Source organism: Scomber japonicus, chromosome 15 (genome assembly GCF_027409825.1).
Source record: "Scomber japonicus isolate fScoJap1 chromosome 15, fScoJap1.pri, whole genome shotgun sequence".
Classification (NCBI taxonomy): domain Eukaryota; kingdom Metazoa; phylum Chordata; class Actinopteri; order Scombriformes; family Scombridae; genus Scomber; species Scomber japonicus.
Genome location: NC_070592.1, coordinates 9,992,831 through 10,016,226, shown reverse-complemented (window position 1 = coordinate 10,016,226; position 23,396 = coordinate 9,992,831). Strand labels below are relative to the sequence as shown.

Below are 23,396 nucleotides of genomic sequence, written 5' to 3'. Positions count from 1 at the left end.
CAGACAATAGAGCAAGGCTAACCAGAGTAGGCAGAGACTGTTCGGCATTCTTGCTTAATAAATGAGTTAAACGAAGCTCTGTCGATTACTCGGCAATGAATCGACCTGTTTCAGCAGTACTGCTACTCAACTAGTACCCACTGTAAATTTACTACCTGAAACATTAGCTTTTGAAATATCGCCTTTTTTGGACATGCCTCTGCCGAATAAGTTATGTCCTAGCAAACATTTAACTCGCATGAATGATCAGCTGTTTGCCCATACTAGCTGACATGGAAGAACAATTACAATTTGCCCAATTCCTGAAGACTCTCCATTTGTCTCTAGTAGATGGTCAAGCCAACTGGTTTTGTTTCCGGTTTGCAGCCTCTGCTCCTCCTACTTTGTTTATTCGCCAACTTCTGATGTAACCTAGTCTAGTTTATTCATACGTGCTTAATTAGTTTGCTAATGTTTTAAATGAAATATAAAAAGAAAAGGCATATTTGGAAGTGACATTGCTAATGTAAGTGCATTTACTGTACATATTCTCATTATATAAAGAGAAGGGCCAGGGTTACTGTGAGGCAAAAATATAGGCCTTATATACTGTAAGTGACTGCGTTTGGAAAGCAGAGATATGTTATGTCTAAGCTCCCAGCAGTTCTGAGGTAGATTTAAGGAAATAGTTGGAAATCAGAGAGCAGCAGACCGACGGAGGAGGATGTGAATCGCTGTCTGTCTGCCAGCCCCCGTGCACTTGTTTTCCACTTTTTCTCCTCTCTGAAGTCAGTGTTATGATGTGTGTCTGTGTATTCATCTCACGCCTTTGAGATGTGAGAGCCGGATAAGAGTTTGTGTGTGTGTGTCTGTGTTGCCATGTGTGTCCCATGGACACGCAGATGTTCGTGTGTGTTTGTGTGTGTGTGTGTGCATTCCTTTGAGAAACACTATTTCCCCTGGCCTGACTTGGAGTAGAGCTAATATTTGTTGTGTTAGGAGTGAGAGTGGTGCGTCAACAGTAGAAACGCAAGAGCCACAGCACATATGTATCCCCTCAGTCGCTCATATAAGAAGTGGGGAGAGATGCAAATATTACACTGACACATACATACTGTAAAGCACATACAGACCCAGTGCCTTTCAAGCACTGCTAGGCATGGACACAGTGATTTTGACAGGCTTTTAGCAGAGCAACCTCCAGGCTACAGGATTGTCTGCAGCAGTGGGTTATGCCCCCCTTCCTCTTTCCCTTCTTCTCTCTTTTTGTCCCCCCCAACCATTTGTCCACCCCCACACTCTCTTTTATCCCAAACTTTATTCTTTATTTATACTTTATTCTTTATTTGGATACCTATTAGCTTTCACAAACTGGTCGCTAGTCTTCCTTGGGTTCACTTAAAACCAATAATTAAAATCACACTGTATCAATAAAACAAAGAAAAAGTAAACAAGCCAAATATAAAGAAAATAAGTGAAATGACATATGAAACAATAACCAACTTGAAATGAAAGCAAAAACAAAATAGTCATAAAAACACAACACAAAGAAAATAAAAACAATTAAAGGTTCCAAAATGGCAAAAACCATAATAACTTTTGTATCAGTAACTTTTTAAACTTTTTTTGTCTATATGATGTTGAGTGGGAGCATTTCCCAAGCAGAAAAGCTCTATAAACAATAGCTCTCATTATGCAATTTGCTCATGGATTTGGCACTGCCAGATGTTCAGTGTTCACTTGACGTGTATTATACCCATGATAAAAAACAGTATACACTAGTTTTTCCACAAAGAAGCTTGGTGTATTATTCCAAGTAACATTTTGCATGAATAACAGAAGACACAGCTCTTATTTAGCCTCCACAGTTAGTATTGATAATATTGTTTATGCATATGGCCAAGGCACGCAGTTATTTGATTATGTGTATGCTTCACTTCCTACTACCAAGTACCATACCTTTAGCTTTGGCAAGTTTTGTACTACAGTATTTTTTTCATTTCCCCCTCTTTGGTACACAGAACAAAGCTGAGTCATCAGCATACATAAATACATAAGCCTTTTTTTTTTTTTAGCAGAACATGGAAAATCATTTATGAAAATTGAAAATAAAAGCAACCCAAGCAACTCCCTTGTGGAACACCACAACATAACTTTCTGTTCTTTAAAAAACTGCCATTGAAATTCTTGATGTGTTCTGCCAGAGCAGTAACTCCTTGCAAGAGCTAAGGGTGAAAAACCATGACAGTTTAGCTTTGCAATTTGAATACTGCGGTCAATGACATCAAGCGCTGAAGTGACATCCAAGAAAAATCATAGCTCCAGCTAGTGTCTTGTCATCCAAATATGATAATCATTGATTAGTCATGGTACTAATGCAGTGCTCCGGTCTATAAGCATGCTGTGCTTTTGTAAGTAATCCATTTCTACTAAAATAATTCAGCATTTGATTAGAAATGATTTTCTCAAGTATCTTACTCAGCACAGGGAGTATACTGCTATTCCATCTTTGGGTAAGGTTATGATTTTAGACTCTTTCCATGGCTGCAGGCAGGTCCCACTGAGTAGGCATCTATTAGAAATAGGACAAATTGGTTTGGAAAGAAGCCTAGCTGCTATCTTTAAAAATGTTCCATCCAGAATATCAATACCAGTATATGTGTCATCTGATGAAGACAGCAACATTTCTCATCTCAACTGTGTCTTGGTTAACCACATACAAAACAATCTGTTTCATCCCTTGTAGTATTTTTAAAAATGTTGCATGTTAAATTGACACCAGCTAAGTGCATGCACGATCATAAGCTGTGTACTTTCATTAGGGACTGAACTTCACTTTAGACATACTTTAGAGAACTGTGTGACTTCTTACACAGTTTTATCATTATTGTCAGAGTTGCACATTTTTATAATTTAAAATATTTTCTTTTCATATTTTTCTTTTTCATGATGTAATTTAGCTTGGTAAGATTACTTCTCAGCTTACAATACAAACTTCTATCTAAAAAGCACCTTGATTTATGAACAGCTATGTTGGCATGAAAGGTCTCAACTCATCAACAGTCCGTGTTGCACTACTTCCCTTTACAGACTTTTTTTCTAAGTGGAGCATGCTCGTCCAACAACCTCACTAATTTATCCATGAAATTTTTCAAAGCAATGTTTGCATCATTTTCCTGACATAGGCTACATCAGACCACTTTAAATCTTAAACATCATTATCAAACGAGTCAGCATTAAATCTTTTATGTGGCTTGCAGTAAAACATCCTAACCTCAGACTTGAGCATGAAAAAAACAACCTCTCCCCTCTCAGTCTCTCCTTCTCTGTATCTTTTGTTATCTATGTTTTGTCCAATCCTTCTCTGGTTTTACAGGTCAAACAGATGGAGTGACATGGACATGTAGACAGACAGACAGACGGTGTAGAAGCTGTCCTCCTGCTGGCTTATTAGTTCATTAGTGAGAAGAGCTGCCAGTAACAGCAGCTCTTCTCACCACTCATAGATGGCATATATCGCTATCTACCGGCTGAGGCAGCTTGCCCTCCTTGCTTGCTTCTGCTTACTCTCTGAATGTTGTTCAGACTGTAGGATCTGCTTGTTAAGGTGTCTAAATGTGTGTCTGCGAGGATGAAAAGCCCATATTTCTCCCTGTGTGTGACTGTGCATGGGAAAGGCACAAAGCTCTACCCAACCCCAACAAATGATGAAAAGAGTATAGTTTCAACAAGGCCATGCTAGAGATGAGTGCAACTAAACTAGAAATAAAAATAAAAGCCAGGAACTCTAATGTTTGCTCTAGGATCATGGTCAATTAAGCAACTTAAATCAATTCAGATTTACCTGCTTTAAAACAAATCTATGTATTAATTATTGGATCACATCGAATGCTAAAATGTTGTAACACAGATAGGAGAGTCATATAAACAGAGAGCTAACTCAGTAAAATCAGTTAAACAGCAATATTTACTTTGCAAAGTTTGCTAACTTTTTCATTTGTATCTGAATGATTGTGTTGTTTATTATTTCATGCATTAAGTTACATTGTCTCCCTTTTTAAAGGCCAAAACGCACTGAAAGAGAAAATTGACCAACCTCATTTGACGTGCGTCATTTGATGCTCCTGTGGTGCACTGCAGGCCTCAGATTGGAAATGCCAAAACCACAGAATCAACACAGATTTGCCCTGTTGTTCTTTGTATTTACTGCTACATGAGTTAGATGTAATGAATGAATGAAAAGGACAAAATGAAGAGGAAGTAACAAAACTATGGTAAATTGCAATCTAAGTGTTATTAAGCTTATTTGTGCTTTAGAAATATAACCGCCATGAAACACTCAGAAAATAACATTTTTTTTCTCTTGTTCACTTAACCACCACTCGATCTCAATCAACCACCACTGAGTGTTCTCTCGCTCGCTCGCTCGCTGGTGCTCATGCTATCTCTCTTTTTCGGCTGCAGAAATAAACAGCATTTGTGACTCATTTGACGCTCCAAAATCGAAACAAGGTTGGTGTTAGGGGGCGTCACAGCAGTAAAACACATTTCATAATGCGACCAATAAACACAATAGATGTACTTCAAAATGTTCACATCAGATGCTTTCAGTGCGTTTGGGCCATCAGTGATCAAATGATCAGTGTTGTGACTGTTTCTGGCAGCATTCAGATACCCCTTTTCCACCGAGCTGGAGCTGGTGCTGGTTCAGAGCCAGAGCCTGACTAAGCACTGGTTCTTTGCTTTTCCACCGCCAAAGCTCCAGCCCCGAGCCTCAGAACGGGAGCCAGAGCGAGCACCAACTCTTTGCTGGTCTAAAGCAAGAACCGATTACGTCAGCAGACTGGGGGCGGGGCTAACGTTTATTAGCCGGCTAGGGGGGTTAACGTTTATTAGCCGGCTAGCGGGGCTAACGTTTATTAGCAGACTGGCGGGGCTAACGTTTATTAGCAGACTAGCGGGGCTACGTTTTAAAGTGACGTAATCGCGTGGCTCCTTGCCGGTAGAAAAGCAACAGGTTCGTAAGAGGTGCTTGGGTTAGCACCAACTGAGCACTGGCTCTAGCACTAGCTCCGAACCAGTACTGGCTCCAGCTCGGTGGAAAAGGGGTAAGATAATGCAGGGAGTTAAATCAGTGGAGGAAGGATGTTTCAGATACTGGTGACATAATGCAATATAATCCAGTCCTACTTGAACTATAGATCCCATGAGATAGAGTTTGAATGTTTATCAGACGCCAAAACACTTCACATCAGTTTTATATAATGCCAGGAGACAAGATTTTATCAACTGCTGTAAACAGAAGTAAATAAATCTTAAGAAGTTGTGTGTGTCTTCAGGTGTGATGAGAGTCTGTGTTATTCTGCAGTATACGTATGCTTTTGACCTTCTTTCTTGTTTTCCTGTGCACAAAAGCGTCATGTTGCTTTGAGAATGTGAGCCTTTGTGCATGTATGCTGTGCTACACGCTAACTGTTCTACTCTAGAGCATTGATGTGTCTCCCCCCCCCCCCTCTTATACAGTGCTCCAAGGCCTCTTCTTTCTGAAACATAGGTCTTTTTTTAGCCCACTTCAAGGTGTGTGTGGCGTGAGCTCAAAGAATGACACTTGTCAAAGCGGGGCGAGTGAAAAGTTGAGCCTTGTTTATGAAGAGCGACTAAATATGAATGTCTTTGATATGTGTCATTTCCAGAAAGTGTGCTATTGAGACCGGTTGTCATAGTGAAGTATTATGAGTCTCAAATAGTACAGTGTGGTTTCAAAATGATTTCACACAGACGCAAACCAGTGGAAATCAGTAGTTGCAAAACATTTATTAACAACCCACACTTTTTCCAAAACCATAACCTACATTTTGCGAAAACATGATTAGTATACTGTACATATAACCTCACGAACTGCATACACCAATGTTTAACCTTAGCAAAAAAAACAGTAAGCTTTCAGAAAACTTACTGAAGCTACAGTAATCACATTGTGTTGGATATGGGCTGCTATAAAAATGGTTTACTATTTAAGATTCAATACTGAATTTCTGCAGGTCTTAAAGCTTTCATTTTAATGGCTTCACAAAACTTTACATCACATTAGCTTTCAGATTTAGTGGATGAGGGCATGGATGATACCATGGGCTATCAAGAGAGGAGGACTGTTTTGGTTTATAGGTCTTTGCTGTGTAATAGATGGGATTCAGACTTTGTCCTCCACCAATGGAAACCTTACATTTACAGCCAAAAAGAGAACAATACATTATATTATTGCTAAACTATATACACCATCCAGTTTTTAAGCTTTTTCTGCCTTGGACCTGTTCTCAAAGTAACAAATAACTGCTCTTTAGGCTGGAGCCGCCATGTCATAGTGGTCCAGCCATATAAAAAAGTGAGACTTCTGCTAGTTAACTGGTTTTTGCTGTCCACTCTCAGATTAATGTCTGGTTCAGCTCCCAGTTTGTGATAAGAGCTGAAAGAAGAGACTACCTGTAAATGTCACTGAATTGATAAAGAGAGCAGAGTTTATCGGGACTGCTGTGTCAGTGCACACACGTGTGCGTTAGCGATAGAGAAAGGCGGTTTTATCAAGTTTATATTGTGCGCGCTTGCAAGTACACGCGCTCGTCCGGTTTGTGTGCGTTCCCGTGTGTCAGATAAAGTCAGCGAAGTTTATCATGGTCAAACAGACTATTTCCTCCTCTCAGATGTGTAGTGATTTGGTGTTGCAGCGGCGCTTGTACAGTTGGACCTCTCTAATCCAAACCCGTTGTTCAAACTGCGGAAACATGAAGATTACACAGGAGTCTGAGTGCTGGTGTACCTATGAGTGAAATAAACAGAGCCTCCCTACACTTGCATACCTCAGTCCTCACCTGAAAGATACTTCAACCCTCGATTGTATTTGGCATTTTACATATTACTGCTACATTTATATTCATGTTTAATTCCAGTGACAACCTTTTTTCTTGCTGCCCACCAGTTAAAGTACATGAAAGTATATGAAAGGGCGTCTCTTGCATGACACTTTCCATCTTTTGTCACCCATTAAAAGATTTCGCTACCCTGCTCGAGAAAGGTTTGCCTATCGCTTGCCCTAATTATCATTTTTTTTACTTCATTAACTCTGTTTAATCACCATGTAAAAATACTACTATTATAGTGGTGGTGGTATGTAAAAGTAAAAATCTGACTCATCTTCTCACCCCTAAAACTCTGCTTGAATGGGTTTTGCATAAAACTATAATCAGCTTCCGACTTGTGCAGCACTTTGCATATTATTCATCCGTTGATTCATTTAACAAGTCAGGTGGAAGTGTTTGCATTATAATTATAATGTCTTTAGGATCCTCGTATGGAGGGAAGGGAGTTAAGGCTTCATTGTTAATACTTCAGCTCTGTAAGCATTTGCCCATGTGTTGTCTCTGTGGTGTCAGTTTATATGCTCAATTTCTCAGTCTAATGTGTGTGCATCTATAATCAATGAATCAATGAAATGCTTGCATACATTTGTAAAACATGTCTACTCATGCATGCATGTGTGTGTGGCCTCTATCTCATTAGTGCCCTTTGTCATCAATTGAACTGTGGCTTGCCTTCTTCTTGGTCCATTGTGTTCATATCTCCAATGTATAAAGACCCGTGGACCGCATGGACCAGTGAATTGGTTTGCCAGGCTGTGGCAGTACAGAGGGGGGTGGGCTGTGTTTGAAGGAGAAAAAGGCAAGAAAGGTTAAGATAAAGTTGCTTTGAACAAATTCGCTCTTTGATCAGCCGGCTCAGCAGTGAAAGGCCTTTCTTCCAGAAGTCAGAGCCAGTTGAGATGGAGATACACATTGTTCTGTTTCATCTCTCTTTTTTTTTCTGTCTTTCACACTGCTGTTAGCTGTGTGTACTCCCAGCTTCTTTGTTATGGAGAGTGCCAGGCCTCTCTTTCAAGACTCTACACAAATACACATGAACACACAATGACTTAAAAGCCACACTGAACATACTCACATTAGAATACTGAGAGTAATTGGAAAGGCTGAACTACAGCCGGGGTGTTCCAGAAAAAGAAGGAAAAAAAAAAAAAGCATTTCTCTATCTGCTTGGCCTGTTCTTGCTTTTAGCGCATTAACCTATTTCTTGCTCATCAGAAGATCAGTTGGCAACAAGTCCCCAAGTCACTTATCAAGCAAAAATGCCAAACATTTGCTAGTTCCAGCTTTTTCAATGTGAGGGTATGCTGATTTTCTATCACTATAAATTGAATATAGTTGACTTTGGAGTGTTGGTGTATAAAACAAGCAATTTTGAAGACATCATTTTTGGGCTCTTGTAAAATATAATACTTCTGACATTTAATTGACTAAACAATTAGTTAAAGATATAATTGACAGAATAATTAATAATGACAATAATCATGCATTTCAGCCCTCTTTGCTTTTTATCGCTCCAAACAGAGAATGTTGAAGACAGGCTTGAATGTGAGATAATTTCTCATTAGCCTTTTTCTTAGCTTTCTCACAGCATGCCTATTCTTTCCTGTTAACAAAAGAACCCTTCTTATTGGTCTCTCCTGTCGGGCCAATTGATTGCTTCCTCTAATCCAACTTCATTCAGCTGAAGGTTTATCAGCACAACATCCTAAGAGCAGACCTGGAACTGTAGCAACAAGCTTAATGGTCGCAATAGACACACACACACACACACACACACACACAGGGATGATATATTGTGGGGTCTTTCTTTTGTACTCTTTTTTTTTCTCTAGAGCAGGGCTATCAGTATAGAGAAGGGGTTGTACAGCCGACCACAAACTGGTGAATAGGAGTTGAATAGATGTTGCCATGGATGCGTTTATAGCTATTCCAGTCACATACACACTCAACGCAACCCATATACAGTTACCATACGCACACTTACATCAGCAGTAATGTTTAAGTATCCAACATACATCAGGTGCTGCAAGCTACTTTAAAAGTCTGTCTCCTTATCTTATTGCTTACTAAAATCTCAACTTACACACCATGTGAGGAGGAGGCACTGTTAAACTGTGGTGTTTTCAGCCAATCACACCATTAAGCCGGAAGACAAACATTCCCACCATTCAACCAGTTGTTAAGCAGCATTGCTGTGGGAGTGGCTAGATGTTGCAACAGGACACTTACCTGTCTGACTTCATTTGAGTCATAAAATGTCGACATTTGCTTATAGCGATGACGGTGTTGTACCCAGAGGATGAATGTGAGGTGATCCACTGACTAGTGCCTCAACATCTCCTGTGGATGGATTGTCATACAATTTTGCACATTTTAACATTCATGCTTCCCACATGATGAATCTTACTGACTTTTATGATCCCCTGACTTTTTCTCTAGCATGACTATGAGGTACATATTTGTAATTGTGAACGTGTTAACATACTGATGTTAGCAATTAGCTCAAAACACCACTGTGCTTTATTAAAGCCTCACAGAGCTGTTGGCATGGCTGTAGATATACATGTAGTCTTATTTGAAAGATCAGAATCAGAAAAAGGTTTCTTGCCAAATCAGATATTATTCATCTGTTAAGCTCAGCAGCACATTTGTGTGTACACTGTGCATCCATTCCCACTTTTTAGCTGATACAAGGGACAGATTGTTATTTAGTCTGTTTTGACAGCACTTAGAAATCTCAGAGGTTTCAAATGATTTGTGCTATTTAAAATGTACTAATGATACAAGCTTTGAATTGCTACCCAAGAGGATTTTATGTTTGCCAATTAAGGAAATAATGACTAACTGAAGTGTTGTTCTCAAAGCAAAGTTATTGTGCTTAATGATTTAAAAGCCAGAATAATAACTTAGACTTTTTGATTTAGCTGTTGTTGGCACACTGAAATAATGAATGTGTGTGGTCTGGAAATAGTCAAGGTCTCTCCACTTTGTTGGTGGATTGTGGTGCAGAATGAATCTTCACTTGGTGTTTTATAAACAGATATGTGCAATAAAAATGAAGTAAGTCCTCATTGCTTTTGCTTTCTTGTTTTACAGATAGCAGAAGCAGCTAAGACTTCCTCTCAGGTTGATGACTTGTACCTGGATGAAACAGGCTCAGGAGGTTACTACCCTGAAGATGATGATGACTTTAACTCAGGGTCTGGCTCAGGTAAGAATCATATACACACAGTGACACACACACACACACACATATGCAAACTCAGTAGGCAATTACCCAGAAGTGTGATGCCATCCATTTTCAAGTCTGCTTCAGGTACGTTTTATGAAGTTTTTCTCCCTTATTTCACCAGCAGACTTAAGTTGTGCCATCACTTTCTTCTTCTTCTCTATTTATCTCTCTCATTTCTTTGTCTCTTCCATCTTTCACCGCCTCTCCCCCTCTCTCTCTCTCTCCCTCTCTTTCTCTCACTCGATTTGAATTGAGATTGCCTTGTCACCCAGACTGCCGTGGGCAAGTGTGCAAATTTTACATGTCTTTTTTTATTACCTCCTCTGCTGTACTTGCTGTAAGCACCTTTTACAATGTTCATTCATTGGTCAAAAGTGACTCCTCTTTCTGAGAGGGTCGTATAACTGCAGAGAGGGTCACGTGAGGTAAAAGGAGACAGGAGTATGATCAATAACCCTTCCAATAATGAATATACTGAAAACTATTACTCCTCTCTGCCACTCTGTAATCTATGGTAGATTTAAACTGTTAATAATACATAAAATGAACTCCACAGAGTGTGAAGTTAAGTAAGACAAACTACACGACTGCAGGTATAAAACATTGATAAAATGCATGCCCAATTTTTTACCCATTTGCACATATATGAAACATATTTCTTGTTCCATTACATTACAGATACTGAGCATATTTTTCATACGTTGTCTCTTCATTAAAACATTATTCTCGTCGTTCTCTTCTAGGTGGAGGTGAAGTAGAGATTGAGGAAACGGTGACTGTCAGTATGGTTTATATCGAGCCCAATGCAGCAGAACCCACCCAGGACTCCACCAAAGATTTCACCCCCCGGGTGGAGACAGCCACGGTCAGAGAAAAGGCCAGGACCAGCACACCCAAGAAACCATTCAGAACAGAGGTAAGAACAAAATCAAGATAAAAGTGTTATGATGTGAATGCATTACCTGTAGTACAACAGAAGATAAATGGCGTATTGTTTTAACCAGCTTGGGTAATCACATGGCTGGAGATATAAACAGACAAGAAATGGCCGAAAAGTTCGACACCTAGTCCGATATCACTGATCAGAGCCTAATGATAAAAATGATATAAACATTAGCCATGGTAAAAAGAATTCCCCAATAAACGCTGATGTAGTGTTTTTAAGGTACATTGCTTCACATCACAAAAGTGAAACTGTTTCTGACTGAGATATGTTCAGGAGAGGAGAGCCTGCTTCCCAAAATAGGCACCTGGGGTTGGTTGATTTAGCCGAACAAAGCTATCAAAAGTTGCAGAGAAAACCCGGAGAGTAGTTCACTTTGTCAGACTAAACTTTGGCAATTTAAAACCCTGTTAGGCGCCGCAATGAGACAGTGAATGAGACAGTCCCATACAGGACAATACTATTTTAAATCTGACATAAAACAGAGTGATGATGGGCAATGTCACATAAAATGAACCAACAAATGTAGGATATTTCAACATCATTCGAAGCATCAGAAGGCATGCAGGGTGCAAGTGCATATTTTCAGCAACTGGATCCATCCACTGGAAAGTAGCATGGCTCTCAGAGAAACAATGCAACCCTGCAATAAACTGTAACATTACTATGTGCCCCCTCTAACAGAGACATCACACCTGTTACTTTTCCAGTGAATAAAAAGGTGATGGTACTGTAGGTTGAAAATTAGGGATATAAACTGCTGAACAGAAGATATGAGACAGATTTTCTTCTGAATCTATTTGGGAATTATAGGCTCATGCAAATCTTTAAACTCAACAAGCATAGTGACTTTATTTATATTGTACTGATACTGACTGATAAAGAAAAATGATCTGATAAAAAGCTTTGCTATATATTGCCCAGGCCTGCCACTGATTTCCCCCGATGTATTTTGCACCACATCTGGCATATTTGTGATCGAAGCAGGATAAAAAGTCCACAGTCAAAAAATGTAAAATATATGAAGTTTAAAGTCACTCAAAGTGTATCATATTCTGACATTCTGCAGCCTAGTGTCACTTGTACCCATCCTCACTCAGTGTCGCTGTGCCTTAGCATGACCCAATATGTCACCAAATCCCCCTAGAGTTGTGAGGTGGCTTTCAGGATAAAGATTTAGCACCCACGTCAATTCTCAGTGTTTTTGCTCAATTGCAAATCATGGCGGATTACATCTCCCTTGGGCATAATCACATATACGGGAACTATCCTAGATCTCACTTGTGTGTTGCACTCTTACTGTACTGTTCTGGATACTACATCTGTTTGGGATTAATCTGCAGGGTCTCAACTCCCCAAGCCAAGCCTAACTGGCCCTGTTCCATTTTCTCCCCTCTTGTGCCTGTCGCTGCTCCCTTGGCCAAACACACTGGCTTGGTTCCCACTTTGGTCCTCTGCACCCTTCTTTAGTGTTATTTGGGAAAAAAAAGCATAGTATATGTGGGCCTGGACACATTCCAGACACTTCCTCTACCATAATCTCAGCAAACCCTTAGATTCACTGGCTCTGTTTCCATTGCCTATTTCACAAGATACTTGCACTAATCTTTTTGGGCAATCTGGGTTTGCTCCATTTTCTTCTCAAGCCAACCACTATAGGTTTCACTGGCCAGGTTCCATTTTGATCCCCTCTTTTACTAAGGCACTGAGAAGTAGATCAGTGAAATCTTCACTTTTTTTCTTACTATTCATAGTTGTGATCACATCAGGGAGGAATTTAGTGATCATGCCGTTAGACCCGAATGTCCCAGAGTCCTCGAAACACACAGACATAGAGAAATGGAGGATAGGATGTGAAATGCAGCTGGGTTTCTGTCAATAAAGCAACCTCAAACCTTCTCCCTCTTTTCCACCATCTTCCTCCAAAACCCAGGCACCAGTGCCAGTTACAGAGGACATGCAGAGGGACCAGATGACTAGTACGACTGGCGCCCCCGGATCGCCCCAGGAGGTCCAGGTTCGCACTGAAAACCTCTTCCAGAGGACAGAGGTGTTGGCAGGTATGTGTCATAGTAAGCCGCAGATGTCAAAACAGTTCTTTGAAAAACTACTTTGATACAAAGAGTAACATATATGTGCTATTAGGAAAGGTTAATGATTTTTCAAGTTGCTGTAATTATTCCTCCTGTTTATACTGATCATTAGAGGATCTCCTCCAAATTTGTTTACAATGCAAGCAATGGGAGACAAAATCAAACTCACAGTCCTTGTTTTCAGAAAACATTTATTTGAAGATAATGCAAGGTTCATCTGTCTGAGGTAGCGGAATGAAGTGGATATTTTCCACATTTACATACTTCTTTAGTAAAAAACTGACTCTTTGTGTTAAGATGGACAGTGTTTTCCTGCTCAGCTGCAGAGGAAGGACTGTACCAAAAAGAGGGAATTTGGCACTAAAGAGATGACTGAAACTGATATTATCTTAAAGTAAACTTTCAAATATTTTTTTTACACTTTGTCCCCTATCACTTACATTGAAAGGGCATATAGAGGGATCTCTTAATGACCAGTATGAACAGGAGGAATGATGCCAGCAAAATAAAAAGTGCCAGTGTTCATTTGGGCACCTGACTGACGCTGATAAGTCTGTCTCTCCTTTAATTTGACACCATGTAAGTGCTCAGATCTGCTTTCTGTGAAGCTAAGCGTATATCACAAGAGCTAGCTTAAAGGAATAGTCCTACATTTTCGGGAATCTACTCATGTGCTGTCTTGCAGTGAGTCAGATGAGGCAACTGTGATACCACAGTGTATATGAAGGTACCACTAGCTTGTTAGCTTAGCTGGAAACTAGCCTTGCTTTTAATATCTTAGTCAGGCTAGCTGTTTCCCCTGCTTCAAATCATTGTGGTAAGCTAACCGGCTACTGGCAGTAGCTTCATATTTACTGCACAGACATGTGAGTTGTATTAACTCTGGTCAAGACAGTGAATAAGCCTTTTCCCAAAAATGTGAGCTCATTCCTTCCTTCCAATATTTAAAACACTATAATGAAAGTAACCACTCAGTTTGATGCTCCTCCAATAAATTCTTTGATGTATTTTTTTGTTTATTTCTCAAATTGTTACATGTTAAAAATGTCAGCATATTTCTGTGAAACTGTCTCCCACCTACTATTATTTTGAGATCTGCCTCTCAAAATAATTACTTTTAATAAACTCTGTCTGTGGCCCTCTGTGGGACCTCTGAAGAGTTCACAGCATTGTGGGTGTTTCAAGTGAGTGAGTTGTTCACCTTGAATACATGAAAGAGAGCGAAAATTAAATGATCTGACTCAAAATCATTGTCCTCTCTGATGCCGTCTCTCTTTTTTCTGTGTGTTGGAGGCACGCATTGATCGGCTCTTCACTTTTACGTTTGTTGTGATATCCATTAGGTGTTGGCAATATGCAAAAAAAACCAAACAACTTCAGCAAAGACAAATCAGGGCCGCCTCCCTTAGACTCCCTTCACATCTCTCTCCTTTCGATAGGCTGTTGATGAAGAATCGTGATAGAAAAAAGCGTTTTGCCATTGTAAAATCTAAATGAGGTCTTTAAAGTTTGAAATGTAGTGTGTGTGTATATACCTTGGTCATCTCCACCCCTCACTCCCTCCCCTTCTCCTCCAGTCCACCTCATCTCCTTTACCTTTCTTCCAGATTATACCCATTACTCTTCATCTGCTGTATGACTCCTATAAAAATAATTGCCCATAATCTAATTTTCACTTATTCGCTCTGCATCGCGTTACTGCTTCTTGCAGCTCAGCAGCTGGGTATGTGCCAGGCTCTTTACCCATGGGGCCATGGGGGGCCAGTCAATATGTGGAAACATAAAGTGGCGCAGAGGGCAGGTTGTAGCACCAGAGAGACCCTAAACAGATTAGGAAGCTATAAAGAACCTCATACAGGCGTAATTGGGATGGGGAAGTGAAATAAACCCATGTGGTGAGTTAGGAGCATTAGCGAGGAGAGTCAGGGTCAAAGCTGGAGGGGGGCCGTTTTTTAATACGGTCTGGGTGGATTTTGTTCAGATTTCCCTTGATGTTACACGACTGTTCATTCATAATGTGCCCTTTACAGAAAGTTTAACCTTCCTTCTGTTTCAGTCTCACCAGGGTCAAGCTCAGTATGCATTCTTGTATATTATTATGTCCTCCAAGACATGTTTGACCACATTAAAAGTTGCTGCAATGCACATAGTTTAGCTTGAAACAAGTGTTGTCACGGTAACAGAATTATGAATTAAAGGAACAGTGTGTAGGGTTTTGTGGCATCTAGCAGTGAGGTTGCACATTACAACCTCTTTCCCTCATCCATACCTTTCAAGCATGTAGGAGAACCGACAGTGGCCTTAAAAAATACAAAAGGCACCCTTTAGTTTAGTTTGTTCATTCTGGGCTACCGTAGAGACATGGTGGACTCACTCTAATCTAACAAAAACATAACAATTCTTATCTTGAGGTGATTACATACTAATTAAAACATACTTAAACATATTATATCTGCTAAGTTTGTTCCACTAGATGCCACTAATTTCTACACACTGCACCTTTAAAGAGGCACTCCAGCAATCAGTGTACTAATCAGAGTTAGTACCACTTAGCCTGTAAAAACAAGGCACTGTGTACAAACTCCTCATGGAAGCTCAATACTAAATCACAGGAGTTTCTCTTGTAGAAAGTCTAACATGCAACCATTCAGCACTACAAAAACAAATTAAGAAGAAAAAATAGTAGTAGTGTTACCAAGGACCTACTTACTATTTCTGATATGTTATTTCTTTTAAACATCTTATTTTGTGAACAGGGGTTACTTAGCCGGTTAATTATTTTATTTATTGGATCATGCAAGTAAACTGCATGAACTTACAAGACACTGTTTCAGTGGTGAAACAAAAATGTGACTTCTTACTGTAACATAGCAACACAAACAAGCAACTGTTGTTTTGGGGGTTTTTGCCACAAGCTCAACAAATATAATCTGGGAACCTTTTTTTCCTAAAACACAAAACACAAGAACTCATCAAAAATGAAGGACCTTTTGGCTTAGTGTCAGTCGGTTACAGCTGTCCATGTTTTAACTTGCTGAGACTCATCAGTATAGGAACGGGATTCAGATCAAGTCATGCTGCGCTAGTTAATATTAATGGCTTATCTTTACTTGTTTGTTTGTCTCAACTGGATTTATTTGACCAACTGTTAAGCACGGAGCCAATACCACCAGTTTTTCTTCCTCTAAAGCCCCAGTCAGCAGTCACGATGTCTGACTAGAATACAGACAATGTTGAATCAGCCACACTTGGAGCAACAAGGCTCAGTACTGTATAACCAATATCAAGGGTATGAGTCTTAACATCCCCTTAACGCAACATTAACGTCTAAAATCATCAACAGTGCACACATTAGCACAGGTGAAATTATCCGTTGAAAAAAAGCCCTTTCTTGAGATAGATTGAGGATTTTCCCAATGGCATTAAGTAACTGCATTGATTTCGACATTCAGCTCTAATGGTGTCTTGTTTCACCACATTTAAGCCCACCAGTTTGATTTTTTGCTGTGGCATTACATAAGTGTTGAAATTTGTTGCAATAATAACAGAAGAAACAGTTGTTAAAAATGAAGACATTGAATTCTTGAGAAGTGATCATTCTCCATGAGGACTGACAGAACATATTGATTTGAACTCGCTGATCGTTACCTTCTCTTTTTTTTTTGTCTTTCTCAGCCGTTATTGCAGGTGGCGTGATCGGCTTCCTGTTCGCCATCTTCCTCATCCTCCTCCTGGTCTACCGCATGAGGAAGAAGGATGAGGGCAGCTATGACCTGGGAGAGAGGAAACCCTCTGGCGCAGCCTATCAGAAGGCCCCAACCAAGGAGTTTTATGCATAAAAAAACCCTGCACCTCCCCCCGTCACCAGATAGACAAATCGCGAGTGACTGCCAAAAAAATGCGGTCCATGGCAAAACAGTAAACCTGCTCAAACACAACAAGAAACTACAACAAAATCTTACAAAGTTGATTAAGGAAAAATAGCATAAAGGAAAGCTTTTGCATAGAGTATTGTAATTAAGACCTTTTCTTTCTTCTTTAAAAAAAAAAAAAAAAGAAAACCAAGCATTTCTCGTTTTACGGCAAATCTCAGTGTATTTAAACATTTTGTGTATTATTTGAAAAGGCTCATGAAAAAACCCAATGAAAACAGGATCTGTAAAGGCGAGGAATCTGATCGCATCTGTCTTCTGTCAAAGGAGCTTGTTTTTAGTCGCTGACTACTTTTAACTGTAGCAGTATGTTATTTGTAAAGAAAAAAATTTAAAAGTGGAAATAATTGAATATAATTATTCTGTATCAATCCTACTTTCATTTTTTTTCTTTTTATTTTGTCTTAGCATGTCTGATGTTGATCTCTAAAGGTGTATTACATTAATTTATCTTTTCTCTGATGTTAAAAAAAATGCCTTTGTAGTTTTGATGAAGCTCTTTGGTCTTCATATTAATGCTGTTAACGGTCAATGTAAATGTTCTCCCTTCAGGTTACAATGTTTATTTTTTGCTCTCACATCAGTTTTTAGTCAAAACGTGAGCGTTTCATTTTGTCTTGTTTTTATTTGTTTTGTTTTTATTCTCAGTGTAGCCTTTTTTCTCTCTCTCTCTCTCCATTTTATTTTCATACCCAGGAATTGGTCTTCAGAAGATGACAAAAAAAAGTGTGTCAGGGCTCGAGAAAAATCACAAATCTCGTTTCTTTTCTATGTCTCTATTTAAATGCATTCTCTTTCACATTGCACATTCACTGCTCTTGCTTCCCACTGCTGTCATGCAGCTTGTATGTAGTGTTTTGGGGTGAAGTTCCTTCTCTGTGGCTTGTGTTTTTTACATTTTTTTTTTCCAGCCACCTCCCCACTGTGTCCCTCGAGTTTACTGACTGCACCAACCCTCTGCTAGCACCCTTACATCTCCTTCCCCCTCCTCCCTTTCTCTCTGTTTACCCTAACCCTTTCTCACTCCCACCTTCTTTTAAGTCAGATTGGACCACAGCCAGTTGAGCTGTCAATCCTGCCCCCCTAAACAGCTCTCTCTTTTTCTCACTCAACTGTATGCAGCCACCCGGGTAGCCTGCTGTTTTTGTCTGTGTCCCAGTGTTGATGCTTTAGGCCCAAAGATCTGCTCAGTGAAGGCCTGCTACTGCTCGGACACAAACACGCCAGGCCTGGGCTGAATCCCCACACGCAGAGCAAATACCTCTGCAGCAAACAACAGCAGAACCCCCTCTTTACAAAAACTAGCATGACTACCTATTGACTGCACAGAAAATGTAAGACTCCAGTGTTACAATTAGTCTTTGACAAGACACTCACATTGAGGGCGATTCGCGTTTTTTTTAGTGGTCAGTGAAGGCATTTCAAAAAAGTTTTAGTTGTGCTTGTGGTTTGCTGCCTGTTGAAAAAATGTGGTTGTTTACTTGGTTTAAAACCTGCACAATGTTTCCATGCCACTCTGTATTCCAAAATGAATTCAAATGATTAAATAGCTACAGTGAAATGGCTACATCAAATGAAAGCAAAAGTTACATGATAAAAAGAAGATATTGTCTGTCACCTTCTTATTTTTATGTCGGCATTAACTTGGTCTGAAGAGACACACGTGCGTTTTGTCCGGCCGGTTGTGAAGTTGCCTTTTTCAGCTGTACAGTAATGTGAAGTAGATACGGTAGCTTGATGCTGTCACATTGTCTAAACTCCAAACATCCCTCGTGTTCCTCTTCTCTCCTTTCAGTCTGATCCTTTTGTTGTCCACTTCTATCCTCTTTTTTTACCATCTCTGTTATCCTTTCATGTCATAGGACCTACGGTACTGAACTATACTGAAAACCCAAAGACACACAGTATTTCTACTCCCACCATCTTCTCATACCCATCACCCTCCACCATGGCCACATCATGTTGTTTCCTCTTTTTCTTCTTCACTCTTTTTTAGTTTTTTCTCTCTTTCTCTCTATTAGAGACCTGACCTTTGAGTCCAATTGCTTATTAGTATATGAAAAGATATATAAATATATATAAATGTATATTCACAAATGTTTTAAACCTTCAAAGTGCCTACCATTTGGAGATGTACTTGCTCAAGGTGAGCATGTGGCGGGTGTGTACACAAAGGAGGGGTGTAAACGACTTGACTGGCATTCTGTGTGCATGGATGACTGTAATGGTAACTTTTTTTTAGTCTTACAAAAGCTGACAGTATTGTATCTATAAGTTGAAACAACACTACTGAATAAACATTGTGGCCTAATATCCAACTGGTTGTGGTTTTCTTTGTTTAAAATCCCAATTGTTTTTTTTTTCTTCCTCACTTGTAGATTTACCTTTTTTAAAGTATTTCTGTGATTGCTCCAGTTTGACCTTTTTGTGAAATTCACTTATTCACTTGCAGAGTTAAATGAGAAGATCGATATCACTCATACTTTAGCCTTGGCTACGACGCAGGAGCTAGGCGGTGATTAGCTTATCTTAGCATAAAGACTTGAAACAGCTAGCCCAGCTTTCAAAAGGTAACAAAAATGGCTTACCTCCAGCATCAGTAAACTTCACAAATTAACTTATTTCCACTGGTTATATGGCACCCAGGTAACCATGGCAACAAGATTTCAGAGGTTGTTTTTGCTAAGAAATAGTTACACCACATTACTGTAAAATCACAACTTGACCTTTTTATATTCTGTTAGTGTACAGGTTAGATAAACAAGATGTAATGTGTTAATTAGTAAGCTTTAGGGTTGCTGGAAGGCTTTTTTTTCAACTCTATAAAGTATATTTGTGTAAAAAAAATATTGAGAGCAGATACCTTGGCTCATTATCAGTTCTTGCCCTTCTGTCAAAGTGACTAATTAAATATAATATGAGCTTTAGAAGTGCTGGTAATAGGATTTCTTTACCTTTGGACCATGGAGTGTATATAAAAATGGAAGTAGCACCAATTGGTTTGAAACCCTGAGATGCTGCTTATGATTGACTTCCATAAAAGAAGTGCCAGGTGTTTCATTTCATGCTCTGGAAACACGCATCACTACCTCAGATTGAGGTTAACACTATCCTACTCTGAACACATAGGTAGACCTACTTGGCATAGCCTAAAGGGAGCTACTTTAGCCAAATTGTGCTAACAGGGCAAGTAGTAACATTGAATCAGAGCCAGGAAGAACAGGTTAGCGAACTGTCAATCACAGCTTTCAATCAATGACCATGCAGTAGATATCACAGCTTATTACAAATCTTCAAATCTGATCAACAGAGCAAAAGTTTCCAAAAGTTTTCCTAGAGAGAATTTGATGCTTTTTAAATGAGAGTCAGTTTGAGCCAAGGATGTTTTTTGGAGCAAGCATCAGTCATTGGCATTGCACTTAAAGGTACATCTAAATTGGCTTCAGCCTCAAACTGTGGTATTTGTTGCTCGCTTTGGACAGAACTAGTCTCACAGTTTCTGCCTGATTTTATGCTCACAGTTTTTATGCTAAACTAATCTAATTGCCGCCTTTCTCCAGCTCTGTGCTATAAGAGTGGTATCTTCTCATTTTACTCTTTGCAAAAACAACTCACACAAAATGTTTCTTTAAAATACAGAACCACATTAGTATTACTATCAATTATTGTATCAGTCATGCTGCTCTGTTGTAATTAAGGAAGATTCTTTGCTTTCCGTTTATATGTTATCTATTTTTATATCTTTGAGCAAATTTTCCTGCTGGGATCTATTACCAAGTGTTACTGTGTAAAAAAGTTGAGACAAATGCCTCATTATCTACTTTTGTGCTCATTTGGCTAATTATTCAAGTGTAAGCCTTTCTTACTATGTTACCCTAAAGCCAAAAATACCCCAGAGCAAAGCTGCCCTCAAAAAAAGGGTGTCCTGTATCCAGAGGCACCAGATTCATTTCAGAAGTGCAGGGGCCGAAAAGTGTATATGTGTGTGTGCATGTGTGTGTGCGTGTTTTTGTTTCTCCTTAGGGACCGTTTCCAGTATAAACACCAACCTTGTTGGGACCAGTAGTCCTCATGGGGACCAAAGCCCAGTCCTAATTAGGCAATACATCATTATTAAAGTCCTGGTTAAGGCTATGGACCAAATGTGACGTAAGGTTATGTTCAGGTTTGGGTAAGCAATGAATTGGTGATGGTTAAGGTCACGGTTATGGCTGTCGACCATGAATGTAAGTCAATGCAATGTTCTAACATGAATTATTCTTATTTTCATGTAATTATACACTTAAAACATACTGTACTTATAAATATCATATTCCATTTCTGCCAAGTCCATTTCGCTACATGCTTCTAACTACACTCCACTTTTAAAAAGGATGTAGGAGGAGGTCAACTGGGGGAGCCAGTGGCCCCCCTGGACCTCCAATTTACAGCGCCCTGGTTTGTAACTATATATAGAATACAGAAGTAAAATATTTAAAATGTAGCACTGCCATTAATACTCTTGCTCCCTTACCATTACTTAAAGTCAAAGGGGATTATCAATGTGCAGATGAGTAATCTTTATGTGGTTATGTGCTCCACCATGTCATTTTAGTGCCCTAATCTGACCCTGTTACAGAGGGAGATTAGAGTAACAGTGAGGATTAATCTCACACAGGGTTGCACATCTTGAGTGGAATGAGAATCCAGTGAACTCTGACTAAACTGTCGAGGGGCAGCGCAAGTTTTTTTCTCGTCACATCACATTAAACACGTCAGGATTTAGATTATCCGTGTTTACAGTTGCAGTGCTGCTCATCAAGAAAAAGCAACATTTCTCTTTTTCACTTTATGTTCATTAGATGGTAAATTATGCAGGAATTCTCGGTTGGTGTTTGTAAACACGCTGCATTCAGAGTTGGCCCCTCCTCCTCCTCGGTCCAACGAGCGAGGGCGAGAGAGCGAGCTAGAGCGTGAATGAAGAGAGAGAGAGGGAGCGGCGCTGGCAAGAACAAAGTTGCGAATCAGATAAATAAAACATTATTTTGTGATTGTTTCACAGCAGCAGAGGAGCAGCAGAGGAGAGAGAGAAAGAGAAGCACTGAATCAAATATAAATGGAGCTATATATCCAGCATGGTCTCTATGCTACGAGTCCTGACCATGCACACTGTGCGCTGTTATTGGCTGGGGGCTACACACCCACTGCCCAAAGGCTGATGCACAGAAGCATCTGGAGCACAGCAAAATAATAAGGAAATACATGCGGAGAGCAAAGTCTCTAGCAATAAATACACACTTCTAGTTGAAGTGATGATTGAGAGGGATTATTTTTGTTTTTCTGTTTTATTTTGTTCTGTTTTGTTTTTAGGAAAATCCTGCATGGTATACTTTAAAACAACACCAATGTAGCAATTGTTTAAAAAACTGTGGGAGAAGTGGAAAGGCATCTAATTTCATCTAAATCAAATTAAGATTAAAGGAATAGAGACACTAAAAATAAAAAATATGGTTATATGTTTTTTGTAAAGACCACATGCGTGCCTATAGAGTAAATATGAAGCCAGGAAACAGGAAGACACAGCTGAGATTAACAGACCGCACTGTGACAACAAGATTCAAGGGAGTCACTACACCCCACCAAGAAATAATACAGCACATACCCTCCCTGTAAACCAAAACGTGACGTTCTTACATACACACCAAACAAACAAGATATAATATGTTAGAGAGCTTCTGAGATGCTGGGAGGTGGGTTTTGTTACCTTTAGAAAATACCATACTAGCTGCCTCCCACTGTTTATAGTCTGTGCTAAGCTAAGCTAACAATGGCTGCTGCAGCTTTAAATTTACTGTACAAACAAAAGAATGGTATTGATCTCAAATAAGTGCACACACCATAATGTTGAATTATTCCTTTAAATTGTGTTGTAGCATTGATTATCTATTGGCTTGTGATTTTATGGGCTACTTAATCACAATGGGGTTATTCATACTGAAGAGAGCCCTAAAAGACCTGCATGCTATATGAAAAGGGCCACTCTGTGATGTTCTCTTTGAGGATGAGAAAGGAACAGGGGAGCTGAAGGTTCATGCATCAATGCTAATTCCTAAAAGTGTCTGCATGGTTCACAGGGGACAAGATAAAGTGACCCCTGCGTTCTCGATATGTTGTTTTAAGTGAATACTCCTCTTTCTGCACTTTTTCTAAGGAATCGGGTCAGTATGTTCTAATATGATATGTGATATTTGCCCAGGGGCAGTTTGTACAAGACATCCCACCAGGATAGGACCAATATAGGGGGAGGTGGTGAAGCAGAGAACC

General features: G+C 39.5%; 1 protein-coding gene across 1 annotated transcript in view; it reads left to right on the top strand.

Moving 5' to 3' along the window:
* The window catches only part of sdc2 (syndecan 2), a 50,080-nt gene extending 30,673 nt beyond the window's left edge, over positions 1–19,407 (top strand). Inside the window, exons 2-5 of the mRNA XM_053335005.1 lie at positions 9,990–10,104; positions 10,869–11,041; positions 13,002–13,128; positions 16,837–19,407. Of these exons, the coding sequence (XP_053190980.1) occupies positions 9,990–10,104; positions 10,869–11,041; positions 13,002–13,128; positions 16,837–17,000 (579 nt within the window). The 3' untranslated portion in view covers positions 17,001–19,407. The remainder of the gene's footprint in view (positions 1–9,989; positions 10,105–10,868; positions 11,042–13,001; positions 13,129–16,836) is intronic.
* Positions 19,408–23,396: the final 3,989 nt, after the last annotated feature.